The sequence below is a fragment of the Lycorma delicatula genome, chromosome 1 (assembly GCF_047948215.1).
Source record: "Lycorma delicatula isolate Av1 chromosome 1, ASM4794821v1, whole genome shotgun sequence".
NCBI lineage: Eukaryota > Metazoa > Arthropoda > Insecta > Hemiptera > Fulgoridae > Lycorma > Lycorma delicatula.
In genome coordinates, this window is record NC_134455.1 from 103170189 (window position 1) to 103187212 (window position 17024).

The window sequence follows — 17024 nt, forward strand, 5'->3', positions numbered from 1 at the left end:
AATTATATCTCACGATTCTTTGTTAACAGATTTTAAATATAATGTAGTAGCTGTTTAAAAAAGCAATTTCATTTCTATTCTTTTATAAATTTTTATATATTTTCTTTTACATGCTCTAAAAAAACCAATAATAATGATAGTAACTATACTCTCAATTTCAGTTTCTCATCAGTGGATATTGGATATTCATTTCCATTCTGGATATTATATTCAATTTTTTTTTTTAACGCAAAATCAAGCTTATAATTAATCAGCTTGATATATAAGCCAAAAAATAAAAATATGTCAAATTTTCAAGTCATACACAGTTCAATCTAATTGTAACTATTATTTTTTATTAAAAACTGTAAAACATTATTGTTCATTTATAGCTAGAAAACAATTTAATTTATTCCCAAAGTTAAGTATTATTGGTAAACATGTGGACTGTAAATATATTCTGGAATTGTATGTAAGAGATGGAAGAGAAAAAAGAGAAGCTTAAGAGTAGTAATAAAAATAAGAGTATTTGTTCTCTTACATTTGAAAGCTACTGCAAAGATTTTGTAAAACATCACAGAATGCACAATTAAAGGTCACAAAAACTGTGAAATTACTTCAATTGACAAATGAAAATTTTAAAGAAAGTCAAGGATAGCTACATCATTTCATTAAAAGCATAGAATATCAATAAAAAAAAAAAATATATATATATACATTTGTTTTCTAATCTTTGGTGGGTACCTACCTATTAAAAAAATTATTGCCTTTTTATAGATACAGTTTAATTTTAATGTGGCAAACAAGAAAAGCCGATCAAACCCTGGTCTAATCTGATTTGTGAGCAGATTCAACAATAAAAGCAGTCAGGGATAAAACATTCACTTACAAATTGCAGTTATGAAAAACAGTGACATACAGTCATGCTGAAAATACTTTATGATAGTAAAAAACTTGAGTGATTTTTTACTTTTAAAAAAATTATTAAAAAACAATTTGTGAGTGATGGACAATTTCCATGGATATCTAACAGATGGTTTAAAGCAAAAGCAAAAGAAAGTAAAACAGAGCAAACTTTATATTCTGCTGGAATGTCATCCTTACTTCAGACACTCACGATAGTTATTAATTTGGTCTTTTAAAACTTATTTTAATCATTTTTATTTGGAGTAGATATATTTCCAGAATTATTATGAAAATAATTAACACAGGTTAATTATTTTTTTGAGCAGGTGTTGAGAAGAGTCTTTTTAATGTAAGATGGCCACAGATACTGGTCATAGATTTAATTTTAGAGTTAAATTTTTTGGTAGATGTAACTTTTCTTGGTTTTTTTTCTAGCTCCAGAATCACCTTGAGATACAAATTTCCTAACATAAATTTTTTCTCTCATGTTGATATATAAATAATATATTACTCATCTAACAGGCTTATAAATCAATGATGCTTATTTTTAAACTAATTTAAATAACTAAGTAGTTGGCTGGAGTAGCAGCAGCTGGAAGACCAAAAATGGTCGAATAAAGAAATTAATTCAAATACAATATTTAAACAAACACAACTACAACCCATTAATATACCTGTATTTAAAGGTAATGTGTTAAGAGTGGCAGCACTATTTTATATATTTATTTATTTAATACATAATAGAGATGATTTAATTAATATTAAAAAAATTACACTATCTACATTCTTCTTTGAACGATGAAGCCTTAGCTATTATTAACACACAGATTAACCAACAAACAAAATTATAGCGATCCTAACAATTATAAACTATTTATTTATTCCATTCCAACAACAAGCTTTCACCTAATTACCAAATATGTGACACAGCTGGTGACAAGTTCTTCTTCTATTTTTTTTCTCATTAAGATAAGAAATGAAAACTTTGCACCGCAACAACATGCCACTCATGATCAGGCTTTGAACCTAGTATCTTCCAGATGATAAATGTACCTAAATATTTTATATATACTAAAATTTAATACTAGAATCATCATAGCACTGCAATATATTTGTTTTAAATAGTTTTTTAAATAGCATTGTAATCAAATAAATAATTTACATAAAAATACATCACATAATTAACCTTACATATACCACTGAAATTTATTTACAGTTTATTATTTATGGTACTTTATTATTTTTTTTGTTAATAAATTTTGAACTTTATAACAGTAAAGTTTTTCAAATTTTTGTTCGGAAGCCAGTATTTTTATATAAAATACCATAACCTATAGATGTTTTCACAGGACACAGGATATATATTAGAATAATGTATAATTTCATACTTGTTTAGTCGTGTTTCTGACTTCAGTTTACTTATGATGAAATGTTTTAAAAAGGTTTGAACAGTTAAAAAAACAAAAAAAGGAAGACTAGGAGAGAAAGTTAATGCAGTAAAACTGCAAGTTATACTGCAAGTATTTTTTCGGGTCTTTCAGAAATTAAAATTTTAAAAGTCAGTGTCAAATTAACTTGTCGGTAGTAACCTAACGTTATTAACCTAAAGTTATTAACCTTTAACTTAGCACAGATTTCTAAAAGTTTAATTTAACAATTTTCTAAAAATGTATAATTTTTAGTGCAGTTTTTCTTTAAAAAAATTAATTTTATTTTACACTTTGTTTCATTTTTACCAAAAATATCTTTACAAAAAATGCTGCCTGTATGAAAAAAAATTTCCAAGAAACAAAAAAAAGAGAAATCTCATTCTGGTAAAAATTTTAATTGATGAGAAGTTATGTAAAGAGACTGCTGCTGAGTGATCTCAAAGAGCTAAAAGCTTTTTGAAGTTTAACAATATTCTTCTTTTACAGTTTCTTGATAAATAAAAGAAAAGGACTTTACAGAAGCAACATATAAAAAACAAATGCCAAATTAGAATTTCTGGAATGCAGAAAAATAAAATTGTTTTTATCATAGGTTTTCAAACTAATTTACTTAACTTTTAACTTGTATATATCTTGGATAGTAGAACAACACTAAGCTATATTTATCATCACATTATAACAACTTAATATCAATCAATAACATCAATAAAAATAAAAATATTTTCAGACTGCATACGTAGGTAATGCCCTTATTTCACTGAAAGAATCATCCATTTCAGTTATTCAGAAAAACTAACAATTTCTGTTTAAAACCAAATGGGTACATCCCCAACAAAATAAAAAAAGAATCATCAAAACTAATCTATCATTTCAAAATGAGTAAAATGTTAAGATAAATAAAATACAGCAGGCTAAATTTAAAGATACTTGTCAATGGATTACTTTATTTATGGTTTTACTAAATATTCAGTTTACAGACAATTTTTCTGATTTATATAATTATTTTTTCTGAGTACCAAAAAGCATTACAACAGTTTATATTTTTGTATAATTATATGTACATATAATTAGCCTATGCTTTTACATTTTTTATAAACTAAAAATTCATGTTCTTATGGTTACAATACTACAATTTCTAATATTCATTGTAAATAACATAGTTTATAAAATTTTACTGCATTCAACCTCAGAACTAAATCAATCACTAGAGAAATTATTAAACAATATAAGACAAGATTTATATTATGAAACAGCTGTTGTTTTTTCAAATCACTTATTTTGAAACAAAACCACACCAACCTCTGAAAAATATGTTACAGTTTTACCCGTATGTTGGAGGACAGAGAGAGATCAGCTCTAGGAAGATTTAACATATAATTTTAACAGTTGATGTTTTGTGATGAGTACTCCACAAAAAACATTTTTACTTAACACACAACTAGCAGGCAATTTAGTTCACCTGATTATAGACAAATAAAATTACATTAATTAGATAAATATAATGTTACCTATTAAACAAACCTTCATGCAATTTCGAATTATTGTTCATAAGTTTCAATACTCAAAAAGTAAAGAAGATAAAAGAAAAAGTTCATGCTTATGCAACAATAATTGCAGTAATAAAGTACTTAGACAAAACAAATATTTTTACTTAATGTGGTTTCAATTTTAAAAACGACTTCACAAAATCATTCACATTAATATAACAATCTACATAAAATACTACAAACTCCAAGAATAAAATTAATGCAGACTACCAAAATGATTTTAATAAATTTGATATATAAAATGTTTAATGGAATTTGACAAAAATATTTAACAGTGAAAAAAAACTCAGAATAATTTTACAGAGATAATTACAGTTGCTACTGTTTTGTTAAATTTTTGCATTCCTATTCTCAAACATTCAAGCATACTGTTTGTTTTTGTCAGGTTATACTCATATTTGTTGTAGGTAAAGAGTATTATGGTCACTAAACTAAACAAAGAGCTAGTCAGAGACCAAACAGAAATGATGAATATGAATGTGTAGTATCATCTCTAACACTGAAATAACTTACAGAATAATAAGGATTATTAAAACATGAAAACTATATTCTAATCAAGTTAATTTTTTTATATGCTATCTTACAAAGAATAAAACACTTTTTATATTTAAGATTATGTTTTTTTAGAATGTCCACAATTAGCATGCAACAATCCATAAAATAAAATATTTTTCAATTTACAAAGTCATCACAGTTAACCAATTTATGACTTCAATAACGTTAAAATAATTGCATTGAACCAGTAAACTATTATGTACTCATTTCCAAAATTTATTCACAAAATGTTTCAAGAAACATTTTACATAGAGACTAACACATATACAAGATGTGGTGAGAAACACATTTTTGACATTTTGTTGTTTTTCTAATAAATTATTGGAGAAAAAAAACAGTATTGAAATTACTACAACTGAAAATATCTTAATCTGATTCCAATAAATAGTGTGATAATGATTACACTAGGCACATGATATCTTTGTTAATGTGTTTTAACATTTACAGCATAACAATAATAAGGAAGCAAGTGGTCATATTTTATTTTACAATCAGTTTTCCAAGAAGCTATAAAATTTCATTTCATTTCTAAAAACTACCTTTATAAAAAACTGAAGAAAAAATTAAAAAACTTGGCTGTTTTTTTATTATTGAATTTTAAATATAATTTCAGCCCTTGTAAAATCTGAAAAAATTCTAAAAATATGCCTATAACTATGTTTTCTCACTGTATTCATTCAACCTGGGCATTCTTTAACTAATGATTTTCCAGTTTTTGACCACTTTTCAAGTTTTCTATTTCATTTAGAAACAATTTTTTTAATTAAAAAATTGGTGTATTCATTCTGATAAAGTAACATTTTTAAAAAAATAGTATATTAATAAAAACTTATTGCAATGTAGATGTACTGAAATTAAAAAATAAAATGTGATTAAATATTTTACATATGTAAAATCAGTGGGATATATCTCTCATAAAAACATATTGCCTTATAAGAATTCCAGAATGGCAGTATGGTTTTAAAATTAGAACATGTTCACTGGAATACAGTTTACTCTCTGCAGTAATTATTCTAAATACCATATCAATAATTACTGAGTAATTGTTATTTCTAATTGCAATTCAAATTTTCTTATTCCGCTTCTGAAAAGAATAGTTTTTTATTAATTATTAAAAACAACTAGTATTCCCCACTGAAAGAGCTATTATCTGAAATGGCTTAGGTAGTCAATAGAACATATTCTAAAAAAATATTTTGGTGCATTTCACTCAGGTATAAATTTGGGTTAAGTTAAAAAGAGCTTGATTGAAAATTTACACTATTTAAGAAAAATTTCAATGCTGAAATGAAACTTTGCTACTTAACAGAAATACTGGCAAATAAAATAAACTTCATATATCTTTTTATCATTATTACGCTTCAAACTCATCAGCAAAGGTGCAGTGCAACAAGTAAAGATGCTATTCTGACAAAAGACTATTAAAATATAACACAATTATAAAGTCAAATATTTCTAGCAACTAATCACAAAAGATACAAAGAGAAACAATGATAACATATCACCTTTATACAACCAAAATTTCCAGACTTAATAGTTTTTAATTTGTATATTATACAGCAAACTAAGACAATTTAAAAAAACACAAACAGGCGGCAGTGCCAAAATTTTGATGTAAAAGTGACAGGGTTATAATACTAAACAATAAGTTTATTAAAAGAAATTTAAAATTGGTAGTTATTACCTTTCTAGCCACTTCCATTGGAGATAGCGATGAAAGTACATCGAATTCTCAAACTCTGAAAATGGTGTGCCAGCTAGATATGTCTTGACAGCAGCACTACAATCATTAAACAATTCTCGATTTCCTGATGTCAGCTGATCATGACACTGTTCAATAATTTCTGGACTAAGCATATCAACAGCTTCCGGTCCCTACATGCAATTAATATTTGAAAATCTGAATTAACAAAAACATAGTTAAATATTAAGGAGATACAAGTATGTAACAAAAACAAAGAACTTCCTCAGTATTATTAGAATTATAACACAACAATGTGATAACTCTCTTACAACCCCCAAAAAATTAAAATAATTGTAAATTCTGGATACAAAAATTAATTAAACTAAGTTCCTGAAATTACAATATTCAATTATAATGCTCAAATACAAGGTGCTACCCAAACGTTCGGGGAATTTTACCATAAAAATAAAATAGCTTACCATAACTTATAATTTCCACTGTTTCCTTCAAAGTAATCTCCTTGGGCATTGATACAGTAATCCCAGCGTTTTTCCCATGATTCCATGCATCCCTGGAAGTCTGCAGGTGTAAGTGTTCGAAGCACATTCTGCGTTTCTTCCTGAATCTCCTCAATTGTGTTAAAACGACGGCCTTTCAATTGAGATTTTATTTACGGAAAGAGAAAAAAGTCGTACGGGGCAAGGTCAGGCGAATAGGATAGGTAGGGAATCACTACCGTCTTTTTGGAAGCCAAGAAATTCTGAACAGATAGTGATGTGTGCGTGGGCACGTTGTCATGGTGCAGAACTCAGCTGTTGTTAACCCACAGATCTGAACGTTTGCGCCTAATGCTTTTACGTAACCGTCAAAACTTCACAATAGAACATCCCATTGACAGTTTGACCAAGAGGAACAAACTCCTTATGGATAATGCCTTTGATGTCAAAAAAACAATCATCATGGACTTCACGTTGCTGCGAACTTGACGTACTTTTTTTGGCTGCGGTGAACTTGGCGACAACTGCTGCTTAGTGTCAGGATCATACCCATACACCCATGTCTCATCACCGGTTATGATGTTGGAGATGAAGTTAGGGTCATCTCTTGCTGAATTTTTCAATTCACTACAGACAGCTACGTGATTTTGTTTCTGGTTGCTGTTTAACAGTCTCGATACGAATTTTGCAGCAATGCGTCTCATGTTCAAATTGTCCGACAAGATGCATTGCACGGACCGTATGACATTTGTATGATTGCACAAACATCATGGATCGTTTGTTTACGATTTGCACCAATAGCCTCTCGCACTTTTGCAATGTTTTCCGGTGTTGCCCCTGTTGATGGTCTTCCTGAACGCTCATCATCATCGACTGTCGTTCATCCATCTTTGAATCGTTTGTACCACAAAAAAAGTTTTACTTTTACTCATAGCATTACCACCAAATGCTTCCGCAAGCATGCGATAGGTTTCTGCACCAGTTTTTTTAAGCATGAAGCAAAATTTGATGCAAGTTCTTTGCTCTTTAAAATCTGCCATTTAGAACTTCGCCAAAGCAGTAAAACACAATGTTATACAACTGTATGAAAGTTAACAATGCAGCCTCTCACCGTCACAGCTGTTGGAACACTGATTCACAAAGAGTACTGTTAGTCACATCTAGCGGCAGCAGGTCGTACCAGCAATGGTTCGCGCGTGAAATTCAAATTCCCCGAACTTTTGGGTAGCACCTTGTACATACACGATGATGTATAAAGTATTTTTATATTTTTTTACATTTTTAATTATGATATGTTTCCTAGAACATTTGTTTGTTCCATGCAAACACATACAAAATTAAGATAAAATTGCTCTATATACAGCTGCTAAAAAAAAAAGAACAATAATCTACCACAACTGAGTAATCCTGCCCTACCTCTTTGTTTGTGGCCAACTTGAATTAACAGTATATGTGTAAAATAAATGAATCCATTTGTTATGCAGTATTCCAGAGATTAATATGTAATGTACATAATAAACCGCATAAGTTTTTAACTTTTCTCCAACAGTCTATTTTTTTTACAACTATCATTATCAGCCATTAAATAAATACCAACTGCATATACTGTGACTGCAACATTATTTAAAGTTAGTTAACTAAGAAACTGGTTTATTAAATGTTGCTTCCATACTGGGGATTTATCCTTACATTAAAACATTAAATTGTAGGTTGCTATTACCCGAGATGTTTCAGGTGTTACTTTTACAAAACAATTTTTATTTCTGTTAGCTATAATTTAGGTTCAGTTGTAGGAAACTTTTTTCTGCATAGTTAAGTTAGTATTATAATCATTTTTTTAATGTTACATACTACTACTTTTAGTGTATATTTTTTTTTAATATAAATAAAAAAAATAATAAATTTTATTCTTTATTAGTCAAAATGTCAACTCCAACCGGTTTTGCTGACACAGAGACATGCAGTATAAATACCTGCAATAGAAATCAAAGTCTGGAATGATTATGTTATAACAATTGTAACAATTTTAATATTTTAAGTTTAATAGTACTTTTAAAAGACAATGAGATTAATTTAGCCATGCTTTTTTACATTCAACAATTAAACAAACCAACTAAAAAAAAAAGATATATTGAAAAGAATTAATAAAAATAATATGACTGAAAAATCCCCACATGAATTTTTAGTAAATAATTGAAAGTAAAAAAGTTATTTTCATTAGAAAAAATTAGAAGAAAGCTACTTTAAAATATTTTTAATGAGATTCTCTGCCTCTAAGGTAGCTTTGGAGGTTCCACAAATATTGATTCCATTTTTAACCTACTGTACAGGCATATCTATGAGAAAATCCCATTTATTGTGCACCAGTTTTTCAGAATTGATTTAATAATCTTAAAGTAAGTTCGGCTAAATTATGCTTCTCAAGAAGTTTTCATCTAAAAACGTGAAAATTTTATATGTGATAGTAAGGGGATGAAGGTAAGTGCAAAAAATTTTAAGTGAACCTTTGACTTTTTGGCCAAAAATCATTAACTCTTACAAAATACTGTACAATTGCAGGACATGTATTTTACAATGTAAAATATTCTCAATGATACATTCAATGAATTATTTAATGCTACTGAAAAAAATTTTCTATGAATACTACCTAAATTATATTCTATAAATATGCGACTGAATTTTTGTTCTGATAATGTATGTATTATGTAAATTACAATATATATAAATATTACATGGTAACAAAGAATGACAACCCTTAAATAACGTTTCAACAGTTAAACAGAAAAATAAAACTTAGCAAATGCTCCTACCTCAAAATGATTATTTTTCAGTATGAGAATACCAGATCCTAAGCATTCGGTAGGACCCTATAAGGATTCAACTCACAAATTTAAAATGTAAAATGGAAATAGCACATTAGAAAAGGAATTGGAAAATCAAAAATTCTGACATAAAATACTTTTAGCTATTAAAATCATAACCAAAATGGCAGCCATTTAATGTTAATCACATAAAATTTCAAAGCTGGCTTACAGTAGTGATCTTATACTGGAAAATGTCTGTTTGAGGTAGGAACATATGCTAAACTTAAATTTTTTTAGAGTTTCATTGCTGCGCAGCCATTTAAGAGATTCTGTTTATTTTAGAGATGTTAGGACTTCAAACTAATTTATATAGTTGATCACTAAATTGGTTTCAACAGACATGCAAATCTTTTTTTCAGGGTTTATTATTAATCATGGAAAAAAGGTACTTGCGTATTAACGCCACCGCAGCTACAGCTTTATTTAAAAACAAAGTAGTCAATCGGATTTCGGTGGAAAATGGGCCGATATAGAGTTTAACATAGATTCAAAACAGTCTTTATTAATTTTAATAAATGGTTATTTATATTTATTTTATAAATATAATTTAACCAAACTTAACCTATGCTCGCTTCGCTTGCTAACCTTGACTAATTAACAGGAGTGTTTTGATTATTTAAATAATAAATAATTGCAATAATTACTGAATTTATTAAATAAATACTCAAAAAATTACGGTGTTAATTAGTCAAGGTTAGCGAGCGAAGCGAGTGTAGGTTAAGTTTGGTTAAATTATATTTATAAAATAAATAAATATAAATAACCATTTATTAAAATTAATAAAGAGACTGTTCATTTTCCACCGAAATCCGATTAAATAAAGCTGTAAAGTAAGTACCGAAAAAATTTCAATAAACATACTTTTCTTTTCCTTTTTTCTTTCAGAAAAAAGGATTTTCAGTGATTAACCTAAAAGAATTAAAATAATTTGTAGTGATTAAATTTAAATTACCTACTCATATAACTAATATTCATATCTACAAATTGATTAAATTATTATATTTCCAAAATTATTTCAGATAAATTTTACACCTCTTTACTTTTATAACCTTTTTTTATTCATAATATTGTTTTTGGACTACTAATTTGATTAATTTTTTTAATCTACTTTACAGACACTTTTATTTGATATCTCACTTTGAAAGTTAAAATGAATTGGTTTGACCAACTGGAGAAAATGTCATCTACAAATCCCCATTTTCTTTTTTTCAAATTGTTACATCCCAATGTTACTTGTTAGTTTAGGACAAATAATTTGATATCTAATTCATGAAAATTAGATATCTATAACTATTCAGAAGTCACAACGCATGCATAAAACCAACACAATACCCTCATCTTGAAGAAGTATGTTATAATTTATTAAAAATTATGTAAAAATAATATAGAATACTTATGTAAAATAATAATGGTTCAGCTCCAAATTAACATAAATGTTTTCCTTCTCATGAATAAAATATTCTACAAATTAAACCATTTAATTATCACCCAACATATTCTAAGGAAATTTTAATACAAGATCTATTGACTCATAGACTCATTCTAATTTCCTCGACTAACTCCCCGACCCTTCTGTCTCACAAAGTGATCACAAAGTGCAATCAGTAATGAATCCCTTACTTTTCACTAATTAATAACTTTCTGATTATATAATATTTTTCATCAACCTTCCTTAAAAGATAAACCTTCTTTTTACATGTTAATTTAACTACCATTGAGCTAAAAATCTTTGATACAATATATTTACTTATTACAGAGTCAAATTTTAAAAGATGATAAACCCAATATCATTTTAGAAGTAATTTAAAGCAGCACAGTGGCTGTTATTACACCATTCACTCATTAGTAATGTTACCAAGAGCAAAACAGCATTCAATTACTATCTTTAACTTATTTAAAAATCATTTGTGAACTCACTTGCACTAATTTCTTTTAATTATAAATATTTTATTTAAACCAATAAATAATAATAATAATTAAATAAGCAAATCAAACAAAAATTCAAAGAAATATTTTAAAAAGAAGCAAATTTATAAAAATAAAATAATAAATAAAATGAATTGAGAATTTATTTAAAGAATATATTAAATAAAGCTTTGTTATAATAATAAACCTATCAACCTTAACAGTATCACCTATTAAAACAAAACTTCCTGTTTATTATAGTTTTATGATTAATGAATAATTGTGTTGTTTTTAAGCTACAAATAGGAATAAGTAGATATGATAAATTTTATCACCATATTAGTCACTGCATTGCAAATTGAAGTAAAACTTGCATCATAAACACAACTTCATATTAAAAGATTCTAATTACTGCCACTTCATATCAAGATTTTAACAAAACTATTTCTTACAATGTTTTATGGATGTATAAAAAAAAACAATCAGGAAGATTTTACTGATTAATAAAAGTTACTTTATAATGAAATTATGAATGATTATGTCATGAACTTGCAATCATAACATTTACACTCTTGTAATAACTAATTATTTTTGATAACATACATACAACTTTACAATAAAAATTAATTACTACTTTTTAACAATTCTATAAAAAAAAAGCTACACTCAGCCATTACTTTTATTGTTATTATACTTTTTTAACTGTCAAGGTAATATAAATTAACTCACTTTACAAAAAACTTTTTTCTCTTTTTTCTCACACAGTTATTCCATATAGCAACTGTTCATACAGCCTTGAACCTAATACACTGACCACATTAATCAATGCATCATTTTATGTTTTATTTCAGTATTCCTAATATTAAGCTTAGTTTTGCCGAAGAAAAAGATAAAATTGTTTAATTTTCTATGATCTTACAACAAATCAAAATGAAATTATAACTTTGAAATAGAATAAAAGCTACAAAACTCAGAAACTGAACAAAATTATTGTTTGGTAAATACTTCTTTACATGAAAACTGATGAATTAAATTAATGAATAATATTTATTTAAAAATGAATAAGACAAAGTGTTACACATCATAAAAAGTGTAATTATTTCTTTAGTATCTTTGGGAGTTTATTGTTGTAACACCATGCCAGCTTATGTTGTAACTTTCTTCTCAACCAATGATGGGTGTAGATATCCATTAAAATATAAAAACTGTACCTTAAAGTAAAACTTGAAATGGACATTTTTGAATAAATCGTAAAAATATTGCTGTTTAGAAATCTTTGAAGAACAATATATTGTTATGCATTAAAAATAGTTAACTTCTCCAAGGATTATAATGGATGTTTATATTTTCATTTACTAAATTGATATTACTTACATCTCGTTGAATGTGACGTTGGAATAATGCTTCAGCAACATCTGCTCTATTTTCATCACTTTCGACTTCATAATGTTCCTGAAAGAACCAATTTATTATATCAATCAGCATACCAGTGACCATGTACAATTTTATTAACTTTTTATTTAATAAATTTTCTACAATATTAATAAGGAACATCTAAGACCATGAATGACGACAATCAAAGTTGTAAACTACCAAAAACAAACCACTAGTGCTAGCATTGTTTTGGGATCAATTAAAACACCTTTTTTGTCTGTCCGTCAAACAGAAAAGGTATGAGCACACACACACACACACTGCTTACACTCTTACATGTTAAATATACAGTGTTTGGAAAGTTGCTGTGAACTGGAATTATGGAAATGTAATGATGAAATTTTCTTAATTATTACTTTATACTTCATTATTTTATAGAAACGGATATTACAGTAATTAGAATAATTCATAAAAGGTGTTGAAAATGATATCCTCTAATATCATTATAACACTATACACATTTTAATTTGTTTTCAAACACTTCAACCAGCTGATGTACTGGAATATCTCATACATACTGCTGCATTAACCAAACAACTTGTAAATGAATTTGATTTTCTAGTCAAAATTTAATTGCAATACAATCCTGTGAAAAAAAAAATACTGGACTCAATTGTATAAATACTCATAAAGCATTAATGAGTTTAGAATGTATCTGTAAACAGAAAACAATGTAATGTAATGGCTCGGTTTCTTTGAATAAACACATGAACCTACATCAACAGAAGTATATGTCTGTATTTTTATTAATACATATTATATTTTTTACTACATTTTTTTCACCAAAGTTTACCAGTCACTCTATTATGTGCATCACAATGTAATTTCCCTGATGTAGTTGCAAAGCTTCAGTACATTTCAACCATATAATTTAATAAGATTATTGAACATTTTTGTATTTTTTAATATTAAAATATTTTTACAATGTCTTCGAATAAAGAAAAGAATGGTATTAATAATAAATTAAAAACCTAAAATTACACTTCATCTAAAGAAAAAAACAATTAGCACTTAAGACTTCCAGATTTAATGTCACTAAATCAATGATTGCAAATATTAAAAATGAGAACTATGTTAATGGTAATTAGAATGTAAAGAAAAAGGTACTTCCAGAAAACCAATATAAATGACAGATAATTACAAATTAGGTATGTCTATACCTAATTTTGTAACAAAGAAGTAATGCAAACTTTGAGTCAATTACAAGGGCAAGTCAAAAAGTAAGGTGAAATTGAAAAAAAACAATATGTTTATTTGTATTTACATAAATGATAGATGCATTATCTTCAACATAATCCCCTCCTACTTCTATGCAATTAGCCCATCTTTTAACAAGTTTTTGAATTCCTTCCTGGAAGAAAGTTTTCAGTCTGGTGTGCAGAAACGTTTTCAGCGCTTCTGTGGCCTCTTTTATCAGAATGAATTCTCGTAACTCTTTTTTTAATAGGGCAAAATGATGAAAATCACTTGGAGCCAGGTCCGGACTGAATGGAGGGTGGTCCAGCAGCTCAAAACCGAGATATTGAGTCAAAGGACAGTTTTTTTGGCCGTATGAGGTCAAACGTTATCCTGAAGCAAAATCATGCATTAAGAAAGTTTACCATGCCTTGGGACTTGATTTTTTGCTTTTACTGCATTTTTAAAAGTCAAAACTCAGATGTCTGCAGTAAAGGTGATATGATAATATTCTGGGATGTAGAAGGATTACTTTGGTTTACTTCCACACCTAAAGGTCAATCAGTAAACAGTGACAACTACTGTGAGTTACTGCATTTACTGCAATAAATGCAGTAACTCACATACTCGGTTTGATGTACAATAACTCTTTAAATTCCCAGTAAATGAATAAAAATTTCCAACTACATTTGTTAATTCTGAAAAAATTACATATGTAGCAATAATTGAACGTGAAGTTTAAGCAACATGATTTTTATTAAAAACTAATGTGGATTTTAAACAAAAGTGAATAAAGACCAAAACAACATCATTTCAGTATTGAAAAATATCTAGAAAGAAAATGAATAATCAAAGACAAACAAATATAAATGTATTATAAACTTACCATCACAATATTTTTTTAATATTCTTCATGTGCCTCTTCAGGCTTGTTTCATACAATTTCAACTGCATTGAAAATTCTTATCACTAAGTCGTCTTTTCTAATTACTTTTTGTAAACTTACCATTTTAAATGATGCTGCGGATAGTAATATATTGGCATAAGGTCAGCTGACCTTTAAGGCCAACTAATTTGTCCGTCTTCTCCAATTCAGTTCTTATATTCATACAATCCTAACTTCTGGTCAAAAATGAGCAGGACCTTTGTCATGGTGGAAATTATTTCTTGACTGATTAACAATAGAATATCTTCTAAAAGAGGGAGAGATTATAGTCTAAGAGATTTAAGTATGCATTTTTCAAAAATAAATAGTCCAATAATATCCTTGTCAATAATACCACCTCAAAAATTAACATAATATCTGTATTCAAACTACTTTCTATTGAGTAATTGTAATTTAAAAACTCCAATGATGATTATTTCACTAATTATTAACTCTCTTGAAAAATATTACTTCATCAGTAAATAAAACAGAACTTAATTTGTGATGGCTATCTTGAAACCAGTGACAGAAATTTAGATGTACTGGAAACTCTCCAGACAGTAAATTTTAAAGTTTCCAACAACTGGTATGGATAGAGATCTTTTCAAATAATAATGATAGAGATCTTTTCAAACTAACAATAATGAGACAAACTGATGGGATTTGAAATTCATCTAGTACTGAGCTCTGGGCTACATTAAATTTGCCAAATTAGATTCTGCTGTCCCCCACATGTTGTTCTAGACATTCTACAAAATATGAACGTGATGGAAAATAGCCAATAGCCAAAAGTATTTGAACACTAAAATACTGAAGCAAAGGTTTTTGGATTTAGAATCTTTCTATAAGGAAATCTTACTTGATAATCACAATGTGTAGCTAGTGCTCATCATGACAATATCAATAAATAAAAATTATGTCTGCATATTCGTCATTTGAAAACTGAAAAAGAGTTTTTAAAAAGTGATAATCGAACACTCAAGTTTCTTCAATTTTGAAGTCATACAATTCAAATACAATACAGAGATTTAAATTGTTGATCAGTTGTTAATACTGCTAATAAAATAAACCATTTATCAATTTACTTTTTAAAATGATTTCTAAATAAACTACTTTGACCTACTTAATTTCTCTTTTTATTTATTTTTAATAATTTAATCTGTTTCTAGATATTTTCCAAAACTGAAATGATTTCTATTTTGATTTAAAATCATAATGATTTTGAGTAAAATCAGGTAGTTCAGCTTGTATTATAAGTCTGTTCAAAAAATAATCATAGTTTTTTTAATTACGCGCCAATGAAGACATTCAGTGATATGCAGCTGGCAACATTGTATTCCTTATAACCTCCACTCTAACCAAATGTTCTTGGATTGTTGATATCTCATTTAGTTTTCGTGTTATTGCTGTTTGAATGCAACATGTTTAAGTGTTAGTAGATTTTTGTAAAGTGTGTTTTTCAGGAACAACTATACAACGTAAAATTTTGCGTAAAACTGGAGAAAACTTTCACAGAAACTTTTGAAACAAGCTTATGGAGATGATGCTCTGGGTTTTATGCAATGCTGTGAATGGTTTTCATGATTTAAAAGTGATTGTCAGTCAACTGAAGATGACCCTCGACCAAGAAGGCCTTCGATTTCAACTGACACACACGTTCAGAAAACCAACGATCTGGTGCATGGAAATCACCAATTGACTGTCAGCGACAGTCAATCAGTAGCTGATTGACTGTCAGAGGACTGAAAGAGATCTCGATTGGATCATGCCATGACAGTTTGATCGAAAAATTTAACATGAATCCAGTTACAACAAAGTTTGTTCCCCGTTCGATGACTGAACAACAGAAAGAACATCAAGTGGACAATTGCTGGCAACTCCTTGAACAAGCCGATGATGATGAAACATTTATGCAAAGAATCATAACGGGAGACAAAAGCTGGGGTTATGGCTATGATATTGAGACAAAAGTTCAATCATCAAAAATCATACATTACAAAAATTGCTACTAACACTTAAACATGTTGTACTCAAACAACAATAACACAAAGACTTAACAAGATATCAAGAATCCAAGAAAATTTGGTTACAGAGAAGGTTATGTGAAACACAATGCTGCCAA

The 17024-nt window shown here is 27.9% G+C and overlaps 1 protein-coding gene across 1 annotated transcript in view; it reads right to left on the bottom strand.

Moving 5' to 3' along the window:
* Gprk2 (G protein-coupled receptor kinase 2) overlaps nt 1–17024 on the bottom strand; it is a 142414-nt gene that overhangs the window by 94324 nt on the left and 31066 nt on the right. Inside the window, exons 4-5 of the mRNA XM_075354696.1 lie at nt 12742–12819; nt 6102–6292 (exon numbers count right to left, since the gene is read on the bottom strand). Of these exons, the coding sequence (XP_075210811.1) occupies nt 6102–6292; nt 12742–12819 (269 nt within the window). The remainder of the gene's footprint in view (nt 1–6101; nt 6293–12741; nt 12820–17024) is intronic.